Here is a 20,052-nt window from a genome sequence, read left to right as displayed (position 1 = left end):
TAATAAAAAAGGGATGATTAGGGCAGACGACTTGGGGCAGAATTTAGGGCAGCGGCAGAAATTAGGGCAAATCACGTCAGAAAGGAAGATTTAGGGCAGAAACTGAATTTAGGGCTAATCACGCCAGAAAAAAGGGGATTTAGGGTAGATTAGGGGAAATCACATCAGATTGAAAACACTCACCGGAAGACGCTGCAACCTGGCTCTGATACCATGTAAGAATCTTCACTAAATCATGTCTCTCCGGTTGAAAATAAGATAGGTTGAGAAGAGAGGATAGAAAGCAAGACGATGGAGGAAGAGAGGCAGTCGGCCAATGCAGCCCTGCAATCCTTAATCTCTATTAAGAACATTAACCTAATTAGGTTACAACAGATTTGTACAAAAATATATAAAATATTACAAGAATGCCACCGCCTAGTATTCTTAGGCGTGTGGATATAAAAGAAGTGGATCGGGTCTGAACAGACCCGATCCCCATACGCACAAACTTAACAGTAATTGCATCTGCCATAACTTGAAAATGAAATGAGTTAGCTACATTATAAAGAATACATGCTTCGTGAAGTCATCTCCCAATTCTATGACAGTATGAGTCACTTTTTTATGCATTTTTTGAGGTCATGGCTGCAAGGAAGGTAGGTTGAGAACCTAGATCTGTATAAGGAAAAAAGCTTCCGATTGATCCAAAAGCATTCAATTTTCTATTAGGTGCTCTACCATTGGACCTGCCTCATGGTGCACCTCTGTTCATTCTGCCGGAAGAACTGCCTCCTGCTTACATGAATCGTTTTCCTTTTGCTTTTGAGCTGGTCACATCTAATTTAAACTAGGCTGAGCATCAAGATGCTTCTCATCCTTGTCATTCTCAACTTCCCAGTGCTCACCATAGCCTCTTTCTACTTCATCCATTTACTTTTCAATATTTTTTTCTTTAAAACATTGATCATTTCCAAAGATTGTTGTTGAACAAATGCTAGCAGATGGATTTTCTCTACTATTGGTGAATGGAGCCACATTCTCATGCTTTAGTTGAGATCTCCTTGTTGATAAGTTGTAATATTTGCAAATGATTGTTAACAGATTATTTTCCTTCGCCCTTGTGTATTATTGCTATTCGAACCGTTTGAAGCCATATCTTCACAAAATAATAAAAATCATATTAATCTTCAAAAAATATTACAAATTAATGTAATAATTAAAAAACAATAGAAGTCCATGGTAAAAATGGGAGACTATATACCATTCGTAGAAGAAATTGGAACCCCTCTTTGTTCAACAACAGATCGATCTCTCATACGTAAATCTACCGTAATCTTCACAAAAAAAGGCAAATATACTGTAATCTTCATTAGATAATAGAAATCTATGGTAAAATATTTTTATCTTTTGTAGAAGGAAGCGAAACCTCCTTTATTTCAACCTCAAATCGATGTATCAGGATCAAATCTTCCCCCATAAACCAGCAAGGGCTCCCACTCACTCTGTTCCCAATAATGTTTAGTGAGGGGGAATGGGAGTTTTTTTAAACCCAACTTGTGAGAAAGGGCCTTGGGTCTATTTTTCCTGTTTGCCAAGCTGTATTGTATGCTGTGGGTTCTGTATCATATGATATGTACGTTAAGGGGCCATTGCACCCTTGCATCTAGATGTAGGGGTGTAAATAGCGAGCTTCTTGATCGTGATCGTTACAGTACATATATTGTTGTATTGTATGATATATACCACACCGATTTTTCTGCACTTGTCTCCTACACACCTACCATCCTTATCTGTTTATTACTTTAGTTTATTTTTGAACTTATATTTAAGCACAAATATCAAAAGGAAGCAGAAAAGGTTTTTGCTACTCAAATTGAAGTTGATTTAATTTCTTAGACATGGTTCACATGTGTTGTTCTTTGTCTTGATTAATTTCTACATTCATGTGAAGCTTTTATATCCTGCAAGTTATTGAAGATGATCGAGGTGCAGATTGTTTTGTGTTTCGAAAATGGGGTCGAATTGGAAATGATAAGATTGGTGGAACCAAATTGGAGGAGATGTCAAAATCTGATGCAATCCATGAATTTAAACGTTTATTCCTAGAGAAAACTGGAAATACATGGGAGGCATGGGAAGGGAAGCAAAATTTTGAAAAGCAGCCTGGCAGATTTTTCCCGTTGGAGATTGTATGGCCGAATTCCTTTTTTAGTTTAGTGTTTCTTGTTTTAGACAATATTGACTAATATGAGTCACTTACCATCTTTTGGTTGTATATGTAGGATTATGGGGTTAATAAACAACTAATTGAAAAAGATCATTACCATGAGAGCCAGCTAGCTCCAAGATTGTTGGAATTGATGAAGATGCTTTTTGATGTTCAGAAATACAGGTTGGTTATTTTTGTTCTCTTTATTTATCTTTACCTTGATTGCTTGGTATTCTTCTTAGAAGAAAAATGTGCCTTTTGTAGAGCTGCTATGATGGAGTTTGAAATTAATATGACAGAGATGCCTCTTGGGAAATTAAGCAAAAGCAATATCCAAAAGGGTAGGGAGTTTTCCAATTTATTTTCATTAAAAAATGCCTTCTCTATGAACTCTCTTTGTCATCCAGTTGTTTCTGTTCCTGCACCTGTATTGTTGAATTTTTTGATAATTGTGCTTAAAGGTATCCTTCTTTTTGAATTTCAAATTGGTGTCACTTTCTAGGATTTGAAGCATTAACAGAGATTCAAAACCTGTTATCAAATCAGACGTACATGCCATCTATGAAGGCGAGCTTGATTGTTGATGCAAGCAACCGCTTTTTCACTATAATACCTTCAGTCCATCCACATATTATCAAAGATGAAGATGATCTTAAGTCAAAGGTCTGGTGAAATGCTTGTTAGGGCCTTGATTCACCTTCTACTTTGCAGATTTCCTCTCCATTTACGTTTATTTGTACATAACTTTTCTTTAATGCTAAGTTTCCTTCATGCAGTTCATCCTTTTATCTCTTTTTCTCTCTCTCTAACTTGCATAAATGCTGTAGTGTGTCTACTTATCACATCATCATCTGGGCGACCTTTTGATTTTTGAATACTTGTTGCTAATGCATGTTACTACTGGGAATAGTATGAATGACACTATCAACTTTTATAATTTTGTTCTTAAAAGCCCAAAATTTGAGCTTACCCATGGGTTAGTGTTAGACATCTGTTCTGAGCTGAGTCGTTTGCTTTAGTTGAGTCAGAATGAGGTTACTAAGCCTTGGGGAATTGGTTAGTGGGTCGGTAAATGGACCCAGTACATGGGTCAGGGAGGTAATTAGAAAGTCTAACCCACCCCAATTATTGGTTGTATAAAGCTGACCAGGGATTAAAACCCTAATAGAGAATGAAATCTTCCTGTTTCTAAGTGAAGGCTGGGCTTTCACCGAGAGTTAGTGTGCGTGAGTTGCTTGTTAGCGTGAAGTCTAACAGTTAAATCATATTATAAATTGAGGAATTGAGGAAACAGGAGGCTGAATGTCAGATGGTATGAGTAGAGTGGATGCTTATCTTTCTTCACAAGGCTGTGCCTTGACGAACATTGTTGAATGATAATTGCAGAAATCTTCTAGATGGTGTGAATATTGATCATGTTGATCCTCCAATAAGGTCATTGAAGTGTGCTTCATGGAGGTGCCCCTTTGCACACGACATTCTTAAATTGTTGGTAAAAGAACGTCTATAAGATTCTACGACTTGAAAGAAGTACTGGGATTTTTTGCTACTTAGGACCTGCTTGAATGACACTAAAACAATGGTTTTGTTTTCGATGAAACGCTAAAGCAATGTTAACATCATTGTTTATCATAGAAAAACTTGTTTAAACTAATTTTAATGCTAAACCTGGTCCCTCAGTTACTGATTGGATGTTCAAGAATGAATTTGGTTGGTGTATGTAGATCACTTGGAAAAATGGATAGTGGCTAGGAGTAAACACTTTGCTGCTAGTTTGTATCATATAATGCATTATCATGCTATATATGACATGACCATGTGATGCTAGATTTGGCTAACATCTGATTAGAAGGAAAAAATTCATCTAGGTAGTGCAAACATTGTTATTTAATGAGCTGATGTAATATGAAAACATATGGCAGTACAAGACCTGAAAACTGATCTTTGACTTTTTCTGCTGAAATACAATGTCAAAGATGTTGCACAATCATTCACAATCGATATTGTAGAAAGTGTACCAATATGTGGGACACACATAATGACATAAGCCCTTTTACTTTTCAAGTTTTCCTTTTTTTTTTTTTAAACGTTAGGTGTATTGTTGTTATTAGTTGTTCGAATTTTCAGGTATGCAGTTGGCAGTTGTTTTAGTATTTTTCAGTTAATATTGCAAACGTTGAGCTATCCCAAACTATTTTTGGTCTGAACCTGGCCCATTAGTTCTGTCTATCTGCTACTAGAACAGATGCAGATCTAGATATAAGTAGATCTAAATTCATTAATATGACCTGATGGACTCCCTAAGTTGGATATGGTGCATTCCAAGGACAATTGGGATTTTTCGTTCCAAAATTGTGTCTTGTCAGTCCTTTTCTAAATCAATCAGCAACTTGATTTATTCACTGCCAATAAACTTCCAATAAACTTTACCTGTACTTCTATTGATCTATCTTTCTATGGTTGGTTCTTCCTTGTCAAATTGGATTGAAATAAATTTTGTCACTAAACAGTATAGAATTTGGAATAACTTCTCCCAGGTCATGCAATAAATATCTTATTCAAACGAACTTTGATGAAACTGCACCATGCTTCTATGTTATGCTTTGGTGCTCGACCATGTCACTGCCTTTTGCTTATGCTTTGACCAAGAAAAAGTCACCTGAAACTGACATACTTTCATTTGGATCTCCTGCTCAACCAGAAGGAAGAAAATGGTATAATTGTCACGTATCTTTATTTTGTTCCTTTTTGATGCTGTAAGAAATCTATGTACATATAAGATACCTTAAGATTCTTCTAACTGCTAATTTATGTGTCCATTCTAGATTGGTGCATGAACAAAGGAACTTGATTGTAATGACCGCAAACATATACCACATCAGGATGATTGATCTTCAATGATGCAAAATGCTGTAAGCCTGTAACTTGCATTAGTCAAGTCCAAAATTATATGTAAGATAAAGTTAACACATTGTAAATTTAGTACACATAATCACTGAAAGTTAAAAAAACAGAAAATACTTAAATAAAGAAAAACAAGAAAAGAATTCTGTGAATTGCATTAAACATAAGAAAATAACAAATATATGCTACATCACATGCACACTTTCATCAGAAATAATCAAAATTAACTGCATAAATTGATCCCAAATTCCCAATATTTAACAGTGGTTCAAAATAAATAAGTGTTTAACTGTTTATTATATACGACTTGCTCCTTGGAGTCTTGAAACAATTTAATGGCCTTAAACTCATATGGAAATCATTAAAACTCTAATCCTGTTGAATGAAATCATCTTCAATTTTTAACTTTTCACTTTGGATGTGTTAGAATGCCTTTTATGATGAAGTTAACATGCACATTTAGATATTTACATAATTTTACTTGCAGGGAAAAACTTTTTTCATTTAGCATCTTTTTATGTTTTTAAGGTGTATGCACCTCATCTGGTAAAGTGACATATGATATGGGGAGTATAAATTTTAAGTTACACTTTCTATGGTATAGTTGCACCCTTGAAACTATGTTCGAAGGTGTATTGTATCACTTTTTGACTTTTTGACATAATTATGTTACGTGATGCGTGACAGGATACACTACTTGCCTACAACACTGTTTCTTGTCAAATATTGCAAAATGCTGACTACTCATATTCAATTGTCACTATGCATGTCATGTCATTTTGACTGCACACTTGATGAATAGGATTGGGAGTCAATATCAGCTGCATATGCCTGTGTTAAGTGATCTATATATTTATGTTACGCAGCAAGTAGCTCTTTTCCCTTTTTCTGACAATTTATATACCCACATAATACTTCCATTCTACTGAATCCTTTATCAAACCCTTTAGTACCTCTCTTATGGTTGATTCGGCTTCCTCTAACAGTTATATAGTCAAAATAAACATGAAGAGTAGTCATGTATTTGCTAATGAACAAAAAATTATCTAAGATATATGGAATCTATGCTTCTCTTACCTGCACAATGTGTTGGTTTTTTTCACTGTACCCAGTTGGTTGTTCCCTGTTTTGCTTCTTTCTTTAGTTTGTCATGAATAAGAACATTTTTGATATCCAATTGTCTCATAATATAAACCAAATTTACAAGAGAATGGATAAGGAAAATGGTATGTTTTGGACTATTTTCTTAGAGTTCTTAATTGTGCTATTTTTAAGTTCGTGCACTATTTTTGAGGCTCGTCTTCACCAACATCCTTAATAGAAGAAAATAAATCATTAGTCAACAGATGATGATAATGGTACTTTACCGATTTCACTTATAGGAAACTTAACATCTTCTTGCGGAGAATGACTCTCAGCAATAATAATATTTGTGGGATTTACCTGTTTCACTTATGGGAGACATGAAACATCATCTTGTTGGAAATAACTTTCATCAATAATAACATTTCTGGGAATTCTGGTACACTTGCCTTCAATTTCATAGTCTCTGAAATCTCTGTGATGATTGGAGTATCCAAAAAAACTTGCATGTATGCGCCTCTGCTCAAACTTATTCCTTTGTGCTTTCTCTATGTGAATGTAGCAAATACATCCATATGCCCATAATGATTGACGATCAGAATAATTTGCAAACAGCACATAATATGGATATTTGTGATCGAGAATCTTCGTGGGCAGTATTTATCACATGAACTGAAGAACTTCTTTGTGTAGCTGAATGCTTCATGTATGATTTGCAATTACTAAATCACTCTGAACAATATGAATGCTGTTCTGTTGAACAGTATGTGCACAGATACCTGTAGATTGATCCCATTATTTTTGATACATCCCATGAATTCTTTTGAGAAATATTCTCTCTCATCATCATAATGGAATTTCATAAAAGGCAGCCAAAGCTGGTTTTCGGCTAAAGGTTGAAAGTTCTTAGAAATATTAAGAAATAGGCCTAACCTATTGATCAGAAAATAACCCCTCTATAAAGAAAGGAGAACAATATTCTAAACTATTTTTTTACCATGTGATATTAGCAAAGCATGATAAGTCTCAGCAAGAATGATAAGTTTGGCTTTGAATCTGCACATGCAAGAGAATGAAAGGGATCTTAGAAGATGTACATGGCTCCATGTGGTTTTCCTTCAAAGTAGCTTTTTTTTTTCATGTGAAGATTCTTAACATAGGCAGAAGTCAATATAATAATCACATGAATTAGAATCATAAACTAATTTGGATATTGAAACAATATTCTTTCTTATATTTAGATAAGGATAAACAATAATTTAAGGGAATGAGACTCTGAAGGGAGATTAGACACTCCCAATATGTGTGATGGAGTGTCATATTCCATCCCTAGTAGCAAGTTCGGTTTGCCATAATAATGAATCAACTCTAAAATCTTACCTCACCTTTTGTGTTCCACCTACCACTTGCCTGCTTTCATTGCCTTTATTGCTTGTTGAGAAGATGATGCTCATTCTCACTTTTTCTTTGTTTAGTGTACTCGATATTGTGCTATCTATTCATATCTCAATCCCTAGTGAAACAATAGATGAGTAATTTGTGTGTCAAATTGGTAGGTAAAAATGTTAGAAGCTCTTCAAGATATGGAAATAGCTTCTAAAATTGTTGGTTTTGATATTGAAAGTGACGTCTCTCTCGATGAGAAGTATAAGAAGCTTTGCTGTGATATTGTGCCACTAGACCATGATAGTGCAGATTATCAGCTGGTTAAGAAGTTCCTTCTCAGCACACATGCCCCCACACACAAGGTGAATTACTTTCGTTCTTTGCTTCCTTGGGTTGTATATTTAACTTATGATGTTTAACATTGATTTGCTCTATCATGATGTTCTGTGATAATTTAATCTTTTCTGCAATCAAATTCCAGGATTGGGCTCTTGAGCTGGAAGATGTTTATGCACTTGAAAGGGAAGGGGAGTTGGACAAATATGCACCTTACAAAAGCAAGCTCAAGAATCGAATGCTACTCTGGCATGGTGATTTTTTAACTACATCTCCGTGATTTTTAAACTATGTCCTTGTAAAGTTATTATACTAAACTGCTTTGGTCCCCAATCTTTAGAACTACTCTGGTTCCCAATCATTAGTGAGCATTTATATTAGTTTCCTTAATCTGGTGGTTTTGTGCATACATTCACTCAACATGCATACAGAACACCTACCCAAAGAATTCTTTCGCTACTTGGGCCTACCTAACCGGTGCTTGTTTTCTCTTATTTCATATGTTAATGGTATTATTCGGCATAAATGCATGAACACCTATTGAATTCCACAACTGCTTTTATACATTACACTGTTGGTGCATAAGCATGAACTGCTGTTCCCCTGCCTTGGTCTTAGGCTGTGAGAAGTTATTTGGCGCATATCATTGGTAATTAATGACCTTGCACCACTTGTGCGGTATATTTATCCAGATGTACATGTAAGATTGCTTATATTAAATTGCACTTCACACAAACTTAAACCTAGTGACATTATAAATTTTTAATGGCTCTCTCTTCCATTCTATATGTGTGTGCCTGTGTATAAGAAAATTGACTTCTTCTGGCTGCCAGATGTTGCTTAGTGGCGAAATATGTAAAAGCTGTGGCTGAATGCTCCATAGACCATTTTTAAAGACTATATTCTATAATGGTCATTCATGTACTTGTATGAGTGTTACTCTAGAATTGATGAATGAAATACACACTCCAGTAGTTTTGACAGTAGGAAATGAATTATTCTTTTATGGCAGGTTCTAGATTGACAAATTTTGTTGGTATTCTCAGTCAAGGTCTAAGAATAGCACCTCCTGAAGCCCCGGCAACTGGATATATGGTACTTATCTCTCTCTCTCTCTCTCACACGTACAGACGTATGCATTAGGCTTGAAGCTTCCTCATTAGACCCCATCAACGTACATGTTAGATGATGTTGTGACCAATCTGAACGAATGTTGTCAGAACTGGCCGATCTTAAATTGAATCTATGGCTGATTTTAGGGTGCCCCATGTCAGCTTTTAACTGTTTTTTAAATATTGTAAGTTTTTTTGTCTTTCAATTTCTTTTTTTAAAAAATACTTTTGGCTGATTCACAACCGATTCTGCTAAATCCTTGAATTGGCCAATTCATCAAATCAGCAGTCCTGTCAGTCTGTTCTTACAACACTGATCTGAACCATAGGTATGTTTCAAATACTTATTTACCAATAAAGCATAATAAAATTAGGTTTTCCGCTTCATGACTGCGGGCTGTGGATTATCACATTTTCTGGAAAATTTGACTATCCTTTGACCAACTGTAAAATAAGCCTTTTATCATCTGTTTGGAAATGATAATAAAAGAGATATTTAAAATAAAAAAGGTTTATAAAAATTTAAAACCCTAACCATTATCCTGTGCATGTGCATCTCCTCCCACTGCAAGTGAGGTATGTCTTCTCCCCACCTTATTCTTCTTCATCCTCCTCCTGTCTCCTCCTCCTCTTTCCTCCTCCCTTCTTCTTTTTTTGGTGAGGAGTGCTACATCCAAGGAGCGTTTCAGCTGCATCCACAACCAATGTTGTAAGGGGTATATCATATCGGTCAGGCTGACCTATACGCGTATCATAATGTATCATAAGTATATCGTAAACCTATGTCACATGGGGGCTTGTAAATGACTCTGGCTCTCGCTTGGATGCTGGTATTGGTGCTTCTCTAGCATAGTGCATCTGGTTCGGTCTACCGAATCTGGCCAAAACTGGCCCCTAAACTATTTCTAATACAAAAAGTTCACAATTATAGATAATAAGACTATAATAAATGATTTATATACATATACACACACACACACACATACATACATCTTTGCCGCACCCGCACCTTTTTTTTTTTTTTGAAAATTTCTGCATTTGCACTTGCCATCTGCACCTCGCATTCATGTGACATAGTCGTAAAATATATAGTAAATTTATTTTTTAATTTATAAAAAATAAAAAGTAAAAAATATATAAAATTTAGAAAAAAATCTTGATAAGAAAAAGGTGTTCTATATAAAAAATTCATCACACAGCTGATGGGTTACATATTCATGTGGGTTAAGGGGCTCTAGTATGCGGCATATGTAACCGTCACTTGATCAGATATATCCTTTGCTATGGGAAAATTGAGCTAATTTATAGACAAGCCTAGAAAATCCCATTAGGATGGAGCTATGCTACTATTGAAGTTTCTAAAAAGTTCTCCTGGACAGGGCTTATCTATGTCACTTGGGTGTAGGTACGATACGAGTATGGGTATGAGGATACGTGTACGGACACAACAATTTTCAAATTTTTTGGATACTCGGATATGACAAATTTTATATTCTCAAAAATGATAAAATGAAAAAGAAACATTAAATTAATATTTCTGATAAAAAAACGTGTCTTCTTCTACTGTACGTGTCTTCTTCTACTGTTTTCTGTAAGAGGAGAACTAATACAATAGGAAAAATCATACAAATCGACTTCATTTTTTGGTTCGGATCAGGTTTGGCCTAGACCCGATCCAAAACGTATCCACCCCGTATCCCGTATCCGCGTATCGACGCGGGTACGTGGGCTAAACCCATGTATCCGTGTGTCATAAGGGGCTTATTATTTAGAAGAAGTTCATCATTCTAGAAAGAGACTTATTCTGATGTAGATTATGCAGGCTCTATTGATGACAGAAAGTCTACTATAGGATTCTATATCTTCGTTGGAGGGAACTTAGTCTCTTGGAGAAGTAAAAAGCAAGTTGTTATGGCTCGGTCTAGTGCAGAGTCAAAGTACTAAGCCATGGCTCAAATTGCCACTGAGATCACCTGGGTGAGTGTCATGCTAGAAGCCTTGGAATTTAGATAGAATTGCTTATAAAAATGCAATGTCATAATAAAGCGGCCACCTATATGGCCAATAATCCAGTTTTCCATAAACAGACTAAGCATATCGAGGTGAATTGTCATTATATTAGGGACTTGGTTCAAGCAGGGATTATCTGTGCTGAATATGTTGCTTCAGAAGATCAAGTTGCATATATATTTACCAAAGCTCTCCCTATATCAGATTTCATGAAATGTTGTAGCAAGCTGAGCATGATAGACATCTATGCTCCACCTTTAAGGGAGAGTGTTGAGAAAACGTGTGGGTGTGAGGTTTTCTGTATTTTGAAACTTTATTATTAGGTAGTTCTTTGAATTTTTAATTATTTACTGGACTCTTATGTAAGGGGTTAGACATAACCCTAACTAGACCTTTCAATCTAGTTGAGGAGGTGTTGCCAAGAGCTATGACTTCCTTTTCTCTCCTTTTCTCCTCTCTAGCTTCTCTCTCTTATCTCATGTCCCATCTTCATTTTTGCTCGTTTAACATTAAGAATTGATAGAAATCTGGCACCAATATCTGCAACTAGAAATCTGTATTCATGCAGGAAGGTAGAGAGAGAAAGAATGAAACAAGAAAAAGCTGAGAAGAAGAAGCTGTGACCAGGAGGTCTACATGGCCCATATTTATGAAAGAGAACAGTTACAATTACAGAATCCTAAGAGACTCTTCATCATAGAATCTTAGGAGACTTCACATATTATAAGGACATTAAATACATCAACACAGTTGACAAGAACGTAAAATCCTAGGAGACTTCACATATTACAAGGACATTGAATGCCTCAACACAGTTTACAAGAACATAGAATCCTAAGAGACTTCACATATTACAAGGGCATTGAATAACGTGAGACATCATTCAACGTGCTGAATTTTGGATCCAGATGGAGGATTCGAAAATCTGTTGTTTAACACCCTCCCTCAAGCTGTGCACGTTTTTGAATAATGAACAACTTGCTTTTCAAAAACCAAAACCGATACTTTGTCAATCCTTTAGTAAATATGTCAGCAGCTTGTTCATTGGTTCCAACGAAGACTGGTTCTATCTCTTTATTCTCCACCTTCTGCCTGATAAAATGTTGGTCATTCTCAATGTGTTTTATTCGGCCATGTTGTATAGGATTGAAAGCAATGTTGATGGCGCGTTGGTTGTCACACATTAGTACTGAGCTTTTAATTTTTTCTCCTATATCTTCTAGCAAGTGTCGAATCCAAGTCACTTCTGCCGTCCCTGCAGCCATACATCTTTATTCAGCTTCTATACTTGATCTTGCAACTGCTCTTTGTTTTCTACTACTCCAAGATACCAAATTTTTGCCTATAAAGATGCTAAAACCAGAGATAGATCTTCTTTCGTCTGGATCTCCAGCCCAATCAGCGTCAGCATATGTGATTAATTCATGACCAGCAGCTTCATTTTCACTTTTACAATACACTAATCCATCTTCAACAGTTCCCTTGAGATACCTTAGTATCCTTTTAAGTTTTTAACTGCATTCATATGTGTGTCCCTCGGTGCATGTATAAATTGAGACACTTGATTTACCGCATAGGTAATATCAAGTCTGGTAAATGTTAAATATTGCAAAGCACCAACAATGCTGCGATATTTGGTGGGGTCTTCATATGTTTCCTCATCATTTATACTCATCCTTTGGTTCAGAACACTCGGTGTTTCAGCAGGCTTACAATCCATCGTGCATGTTCTATCCAATAGGTCAAGAGTATATTTTTGTTGCGTCAAGGTGAGATGATCTCCTTGCTTAGGAATTTCAACCCCAAGGAAATATCGCAGGCTTCCAAGGTCTTTCATCTGAAAGTTTCTCATTAACAGACCCTTTATCTCATCAAAATGTTTTTCCGAGTTCCCTGTAATGATGATGTCGTCAACATATATAAGGAGGGTAATAACATTTTCTTTCTTGAAAATAAAAAGGAAATGGTCGAGACGACTGTTTTGATATCCGTATTCCTTTATTTTGTTTGAAAAACTATCAAACCATAACCATTATGCTTGCTTAAGTCCATACAGGGATTTTTTTAGTTTGCAAACCCATTCGCGAGTCTTTTTCAACAAAACCAAGAGGTTGCTCTATGAAAACTTCTTCCTTCAAATCACCATGAAGGAAAACATTTTTAACGTCTAATTGATTTAACTTCATTATTACTTTCGTGAACACTTGATGACTGTATTGGACCCTCTTGATTTTCACTTTGGGGCACATTAGACGACTGTATTGATCTCTTTCGCTCTTCACCCTGAGGCACATCATTTTCTGAAATGGGATCTGCATTGAATAACTGTGTACTGGTCCAAGGATCATAAGATTCAATGGTCATAGGCATTTCATTAGTATCATCAAAATTATGCTCATCAAAAGTAACATTTCTTGAAGTCTTGATACGTTTAGTTGTTGGATCATAGCATTGAAAACCTTTATATTCATCGGCATATCCAACGAATCTACACTGAATAGCTTTGTCTTGAAACTTGTTCATCAAGGCAGCATCAACATGAACATAGCATACACAACCTTCAATTTCTTATAATCAGGTTGTTTGCCTAAGAGTGTGAAATATGACGATTTAGACATCAAGAGTGTCATAGGCAAACAATTTATTATGTATACGGCTGTATGGAAGGCTTCAGTCCATAAGGAAATGGGCACATTAGTATTATGCATCATGCTCATGGCGCTTTCAACTATATGTCGATGTTTGCGCTCAACTACACCATTTTGTTGTGGTGTGTAAGGACATGAGATTTGTCTAGTTATCCCTTTTCCACGTAGAAATTCAATAAAATAAGTGAGGAATATTCTCCCCCACCATCATATTGAAAATGCATTACATTGTATGAAAATTTGGTTTGAATCATGGCATAGAAGTTTCGAAATATGTGAAGTACTTTTGATTTGTGTTTCATGAAGTAAATCCAAGTGAATCGTGAGTAAGAGTCAGTGAATAAGACATAATATCATGAACCAGACATGGAATCAATAGGGGCTGGCCCTCAAACATCAGAAAAAATAATTTCAAAGGGTTTGGAAGCCCTTTGATTTATATTATGGAAAGGTAAAATATGACTCTTATAAAGTTCACAGCTTAAACATTTTTTGACACTTGAAGTAAGAGGTAAGCTTGATCTTGGAATGAGACTATCTGTGACAAGTTTTTCAATAAAATGTCGACCACAGTGTCCCAGCCGATTATGCCACAGATTAGATTCCAAAAATTGGTTAGAGCCTCTTACTTTTGATTGGAAATGGCAAGGACTTGGTGACGCATTATGAGAAAGAGAAAATGTCTTCAATCCTATACCAAAGGTGGACGAATCTTTGGGTAGACATTCCTTGAGGACATATATATTCCCTTGACACTCCCCTTTAGCGAACATTTTTTTCGTTTGGAGGTCCTTGACATAGACAGAAGAAGGTGTGAATTCAACAAAAGAGTTTGTATCATCAATGAGTTTAGAAATGAATATGATATTCTTTTTTATATTGCGAGCAAGAACAACATTGGTCAATGATAGCGATGAAGATAACAAAGGAATATGTGCATTTCCAATGTGTAATGGGATGAGATTTTCCGTCACCTGTTATACTGCAATTTCTACCATAATGAGGGGATAAGTTAGTCAATTTACCTGCATTTCCTGTCGCATGGGTGGTTGCGCCTGAATCCAAGAACCATTCTCCCTGCTCATTTTGTTTTATAGTCATCTTGGAGAATGTTGCCATCAATAACTGCGGTGGTTTTAGAATTTTGTCCTCCTTGTTTGTAATCATGTCTTACCCCTTTGTTTTTATTTTGAGGATTAAACCAGCTTTGTGCCTTCCAGTGCCCTTTCTTGTTACATTGAAAACAAATTGGTATTCTTCTTGAAGTATTCAAATGAGGCATACCTTGATTATTTGGTGTCGGTTGCCGCGACCACTATGATCAGAGTTCCCATGGTTTTGACCAAATTTTACATTCATGGCCAATACATTTTGGGAGTTCCCTTGATCAGTCCTTTCAATGACTCTTTTCATATTCATTTCGTGTTGGAGGAGTTTACCTTGTAATTCGTTGAAAGCAAAACAGGAAGGACCACAAGAGCTGTAATAAAGGCATGATAATCATGCCCAATTCCACTTGAAGTTTGTTGCACCTTCTCCTTATCATAAATGTTATTCCTTGAGGCAGCAAGTTGGTCTGCGACAGCCTTAATACGCCCCAAATAATCCATGATAGATGTTGAACCTTTGTTCAAATTCTGAAATTCTTTCTTTAGGTACATAATCCGAGCTTCTGATATTTAGGAAAAAGTATCAGCAAGAATTTCCCATAATTCTTCCGCAGTACAGTCATCAGAAACTGAGAGTAACACTTGTTGAGATAGAGTAGACAAAATATATGCAACCAGACTTTGGTCACGTCTTATCCACACAATATGTTCAGGGTTGCTGTTTTCTTGAACAGCAATGACCTCTCCTGCCTCATTCTTTATCTCCTGCAGAATAGATATTGGTGGAGCCTTTGTTGAACCATCGAGATGTCCAAAGAGGTCTTGATTTCTTATAAAAGGCATGATCTGCCTTTTTCAGGTTAGATAATTCTTATGGTTGAGTTTTTCGGCAATAAGATGAGGAAGAAAATTTGAGGACATACCAGAATGCGAAAGGTTTTCCATGACAACAGAAAGGAAGGGTATACAAGTAGAAGATGAAAGGGAAGGAAGACACGATATAACAAGATGTGTCCAAATCAGACCTGTTTGGGCATTTTGTTAGGTAGAGATAACAACCTTCCTCTGATACCATGATAGAAATCTGACACCAATATCTGCAACTAGAAATCTGTATTCATGCAGGAAGATAGAGAGAGAAAGAATGAAACAAGAAGAAGCTGAAAAGAATAAGCCGTGACCAGGATGGTCTACATGGCCCATATTTATAAGAGAGAACAGTTACAATTACAGAATCCTAAGAGACTCTTCATCGTAGAATCCTAGGAGACTTCACATATTACAAAGACACAGTTTACAAGAACGTAGAATCCTAGGAGACTTCACATATTACAAGGACATTGAATGCCTCAACACAGTTTACAAGAACGTAGAATCCTAAGAGACTTCACATATTACAAGGGCATTGAATAACGTGAGACATCGTTCAACATGCTGGATTTTGGATCTAGATGGAGGATCCGAAAATCTGTTGTTTAACAAGAACAGCATTTGACACATACATTATGTTTCTCGTGAAGAATATATGTTAATGAATTTAATTTTTTTTATTGTAAATTTTCGTTCTTTTTTTTTTTTTTTTGAGGACTGCCTGGTGCTGCCTATCCCTAATTATTCTGGACGAGTCCCTAGATGAGGTCTACCACATGGAGAGACCGACTGATGCTTTGACTGTATTAGTATATGAAACATGGTGGTAGGGTCTGACTACCCCACATCAGATGGAATCAATGATATGATCTGATGTTGTGGTAAGATGTAAACTGAACCTTAAGTTACACATTCAAGGAGTTACTTGTTTTAGGGGACAAAGGAGGAGGAGGGCTTGAAACTAGAACCTATCTCTGTCTGACCATTAGGTGTGTCAAGTGAGGTATTCCTACACATTCGTCAGGATGTTTTGTGTATCTCTTTTTGGTGTATAAAGCCTATTCAATCCACCAAGTGACTGTTGGGATATTGGAATAAAATTTATACACTTATTTTAAGATGGTTTATGTATTTATTTATTTATTTATCTGGAGTACATCTAGGTTGACAAATTTGTATGTGTGTCTTATTTTGTACTTGACCGATGCAGTTTATAATAAGCATTTTACAATATAGTGCGCATGTCTGCATGTTCTTGCTCACATCATGTATGTGTCTGTGCACCTAATCATTTATGTAAATGCCTGTTTTCCTCTGTTATTGACTAAGTTCCCACTGCATAGTTTGGTAAAGGCATCTATTTTGCGGACCTGGTCAGTAAGAGTGCACAATATTGTTACACTGATAAGAAGGACCCAGTGGGCTTGATGCTTCTCAGTGAAGTTTCTTTAGGGGAGATGTATGAGCTCAAGAAAGCAACAGTAAGTAACAATTTTGGATGTTGATCTCATGTTTTATTTGGAACTGATGAATGGTCGCCAATTTATTTCGCCAGTATATGGAAAGACCTCCTGAAGGCAAGCACTCAACCAAAGGGATAGGCAAAACCATGCCTAAACTGTCGGACTATGAAAAATGGAAGGATGAAGTTGTCGTGCCATGCGGCAAGCCAGTTTCATCGCGTATTAGGGCATCTGAACTCATGTACAATGAGTACATAGTTTATAATACATCACAGGTCAGTCTTTTTAGGTTTTCAGTCACCTTTTAAGAACAGCAGCTGTCTCTCTCTTTTGTTGCATACCACTGACGAGCAAAACTTCACTGATTTCAGCACCTTCTGAGTTATTCATGATAATCTACTCGGTGGCATGTGTATGTATGCTTTACCTTTTCCTTTTCTTTGGATAGGTGAAAATGCAGTTTCTGCTCAAGGTAAGGTTTCATCACAAGAGGTAACTATGCAACTATTTGGATAAACATATGGGGATACAAGACCATGGCACTGTGGCACTGCATTTTGAAGGGCGCGCTGAGATATGTATAAATTTTGGATTGCTAGTGCGATGCAGGTTTTAGGTGTTCTATATATATATATATATAGAGGGAGAGAGAGCGAGAGAGAGAGAGAGAGAGAGAGAGAGAGAGAGAGAGAGAGAATGGCTTCAGTCTGTCAGGTTGCTCTGTTTGCATCTGCGAATGGCTTCAGTCTGATTGGGTTTTTGTGGTTCAGTTTGCATCTGCATCTGATGGGCAGGATGTATCTAGTCGTTCTCATGCTAAAACTTATTTGAGCTCCAACAATTCCACGTTTCAGTGCTCACAGAGACATTGGCGTAAACTCTGCTAGTTGTTCGTATGCGATCAATCCGTAGTCTCGGTATCAAACTTTAGGTTTCGACTCGCGTTTTCTATTACTGGACGTTTACTTTTGAATCACCGGTTTAACCTCTTCAGGAAAGGTGATTTATAGATCCTGGACGGGTCCACCAGCTTCTGCCATTGGGTTGATAGTTTCTAGTTAACTAACTTTTACGACATTTGACGACGGAAAATGAAAAAAATTTTAGAGCTTTATTGCCTTTTTATTTCGCAGTGCCTGTTTGCAACAAGCCGGATATGCTTCTGTGCTCCCATCGCAGCCCTCGAGGCCGTAGACATATGAGCTGTTTGACTTCCAGCACAAAGAGGTCAGTGAACCTTGGGTAGAACGTGTTTGCAATTCGAGTAACTTATAGAAATTGAATTGACAATGAGATTTGTACCGGCTTGGCTGCGAGTTCAACCAAATAAGTTAGGGTAACCCCTTTGGGACGTATGTCAAAGAATGTCGGCTTCTACCAAATGGACACAATCTTTACTTTCCAAGGTCATCTTTTTGGATTGGCGATCCGAAAATTGTGCAGTGACTGTTGGGGTAACCCATGACTTACAGATGATCTTTCCTTGTCTCCTTTTTCTCTTCTCACCCACACGTACACATATGTTTACGATGCCCATATAAATTATATGATTTTTTATTTGGTTGAAACTTAACGGGCTCCAGAACTGCCAAGAATTTTTTTTTGTAGGGCTCAAACAATCGATTCAAAATTCTACTAAATTCTACTAAAGGTGGAAATAAAAATTGTCAAATGTTTTTAGACAGTAAACTAAAATTTACTTGTACATTGTTAGTTTTTTTGAAATCTGGGTGGTGTCCTGCTTAAGCTTGGCATCGGGCTGCTCCAGCCCAATAAAAAGATGGGATTGGGCAGGCTCAAAACCCACCCGACCATTAAAACACCAGAAACACCAGCCTGGCTCGATTATATTTAAAAATATATATTTTTAAATATAAAATAATATATATGTATATAATTAATTGTAATAAAATATTATATATATAATAATAATAAAATAAATATTGAACCCACCCAAGCTTATCGGTTCGATAAATTATCGGTCCAGATCGGTATCATTTTTTTAGGGCTCGGCCGAGGCAGGGTACTCGCCGGCGGCCCGGCCCAATGCCCAACATTACCTTGCTTTTGCTCCTGACCGTCTTATCTTATGCTGTGTGTGTGGATTGGTCCTAGACACTTTTGCATAACTTCAGGTGACGAAGAAAGCTTTCTATTGTTGAACTGGCTTTCGCTTCCAAACCAAGAAACTACCCTTTAGAGCTAGGAAGAAAATAATAGGATGTGCGTGCAGTGTGGATGATATATGTTCAACTCTGCTCCATTAGACAAGTTTATTCATAAGTCTTTTCCATATAAATCTCTATCACATATTTGTGTTGGGTTTGGCTCGTCGATAATTGGTTTTAGAAATAAAACTTTATTGTCTTATGCTTTATAATAAAATGTCCTCATCATCTCCTGCCTGCAATAAATTTTCTTTAGGCAAAAAACATGGGGTAAGATGATATTTGTCTTATAGGTGATGAATAGCTCGATTTATGAACTCAGATCGGGTCACCTGGTATTTCATACAACTCGCACTGACGACCACTGATTCTCCTAATATTTTATACAAGGTAGAAGATGTGCCAACCTGATTTAGACTTGGATTTGTCGGTTCATGACAAAAAAAAATTTGTTGCTGCCGTTATATATATCTCGTGGCAAGCCCTCACTTTTGGTTACAAGGTGCACTCCTCCCCTTATTTTGTCTTTAACTTTATTGAAAACATACTGCTATACTTAATTCATTTCTTTATTGGTTTTCTCTAACAGAAGAAAACAATCGAGTTTTCGGTCTATAAAACATCCAAACATCTTTCCAGTCCCCTTAGGAGCCATTTGGCAACCCCAACAAACTGTTATTATCCCATGAACTTTTGTCAAAAATTAAGCCACATTCATGGAACAATCTGTCACAGTGTTTCATGAAGCTGCCTTCATTGGGGCAGGTGCATG

General features: G+C 36.6%; 1 protein-coding gene across 3 annotated transcripts in view; it reads left to right on the top strand.

Annotated features, from left to right (window-relative positions):
• Positions 1-17,990, top strand: part of LOC116266021 (poly [ADP-ribose] polymerase 1) — a 51,976-nt gene extending 33,986 nt beyond the window's left edge. For all 3 annotated transcript variants that reach the window (XM_031647073.2, XM_031647072.2, XM_031647070.2), the window contains 10 exons: positions 1,934-2,171; positions 2,265-2,374; positions 2,456-2,532; positions 2,694-2,854; positions 7,735-7,926; positions 8,046-8,154; positions 8,913-8,995; positions 16,993-17,130; positions 17,205-17,387; positions 17,561-17,990. In XM_031647073.2, coding sequence (XP_031502933.1) covers positions 1,934-2,171; positions 2,265-2,374; positions 2,456-2,532; positions 2,694-2,854; positions 7,735-7,926; positions 8,046-8,154; positions 8,913-8,995; positions 16,993-17,130; positions 17,205-17,387; positions 17,561-17,608 — 1,339 coding nt within the window. In that variant the 3' untranslated portion in view covers positions 17,609-17,990. The remainder of the gene's footprint in view (positions 1-1,933; positions 2,172-2,264; positions 2,375-2,455; positions 2,533-2,693; positions 2,855-7,734; positions 7,927-8,045; positions 8,155-8,912; positions 8,996-16,992; positions 17,131-17,204; positions 17,388-17,560) is intronic.
• The last annotated feature ends 2,062 nt before the right edge of the window (positions 17,991-20,052 follow it).

This window comes from Nymphaea colorata, chromosome 12, assembly GCF_008831285.2.
Source record: "Nymphaea colorata isolate Beijing-Zhang1983 chromosome 12, ASM883128v2, whole genome shotgun sequence".
Taxonomy (NCBI): Eukaryota; Viridiplantae; Streptophyta; class Magnoliopsida; order Nymphaeales; family Nymphaeaceae; genus Nymphaea; species Nymphaea colorata.
Note: the sequence above shows the minus strand (reverse complement) of the source record. Positions and strands in the feature narration are given on the sequence as shown.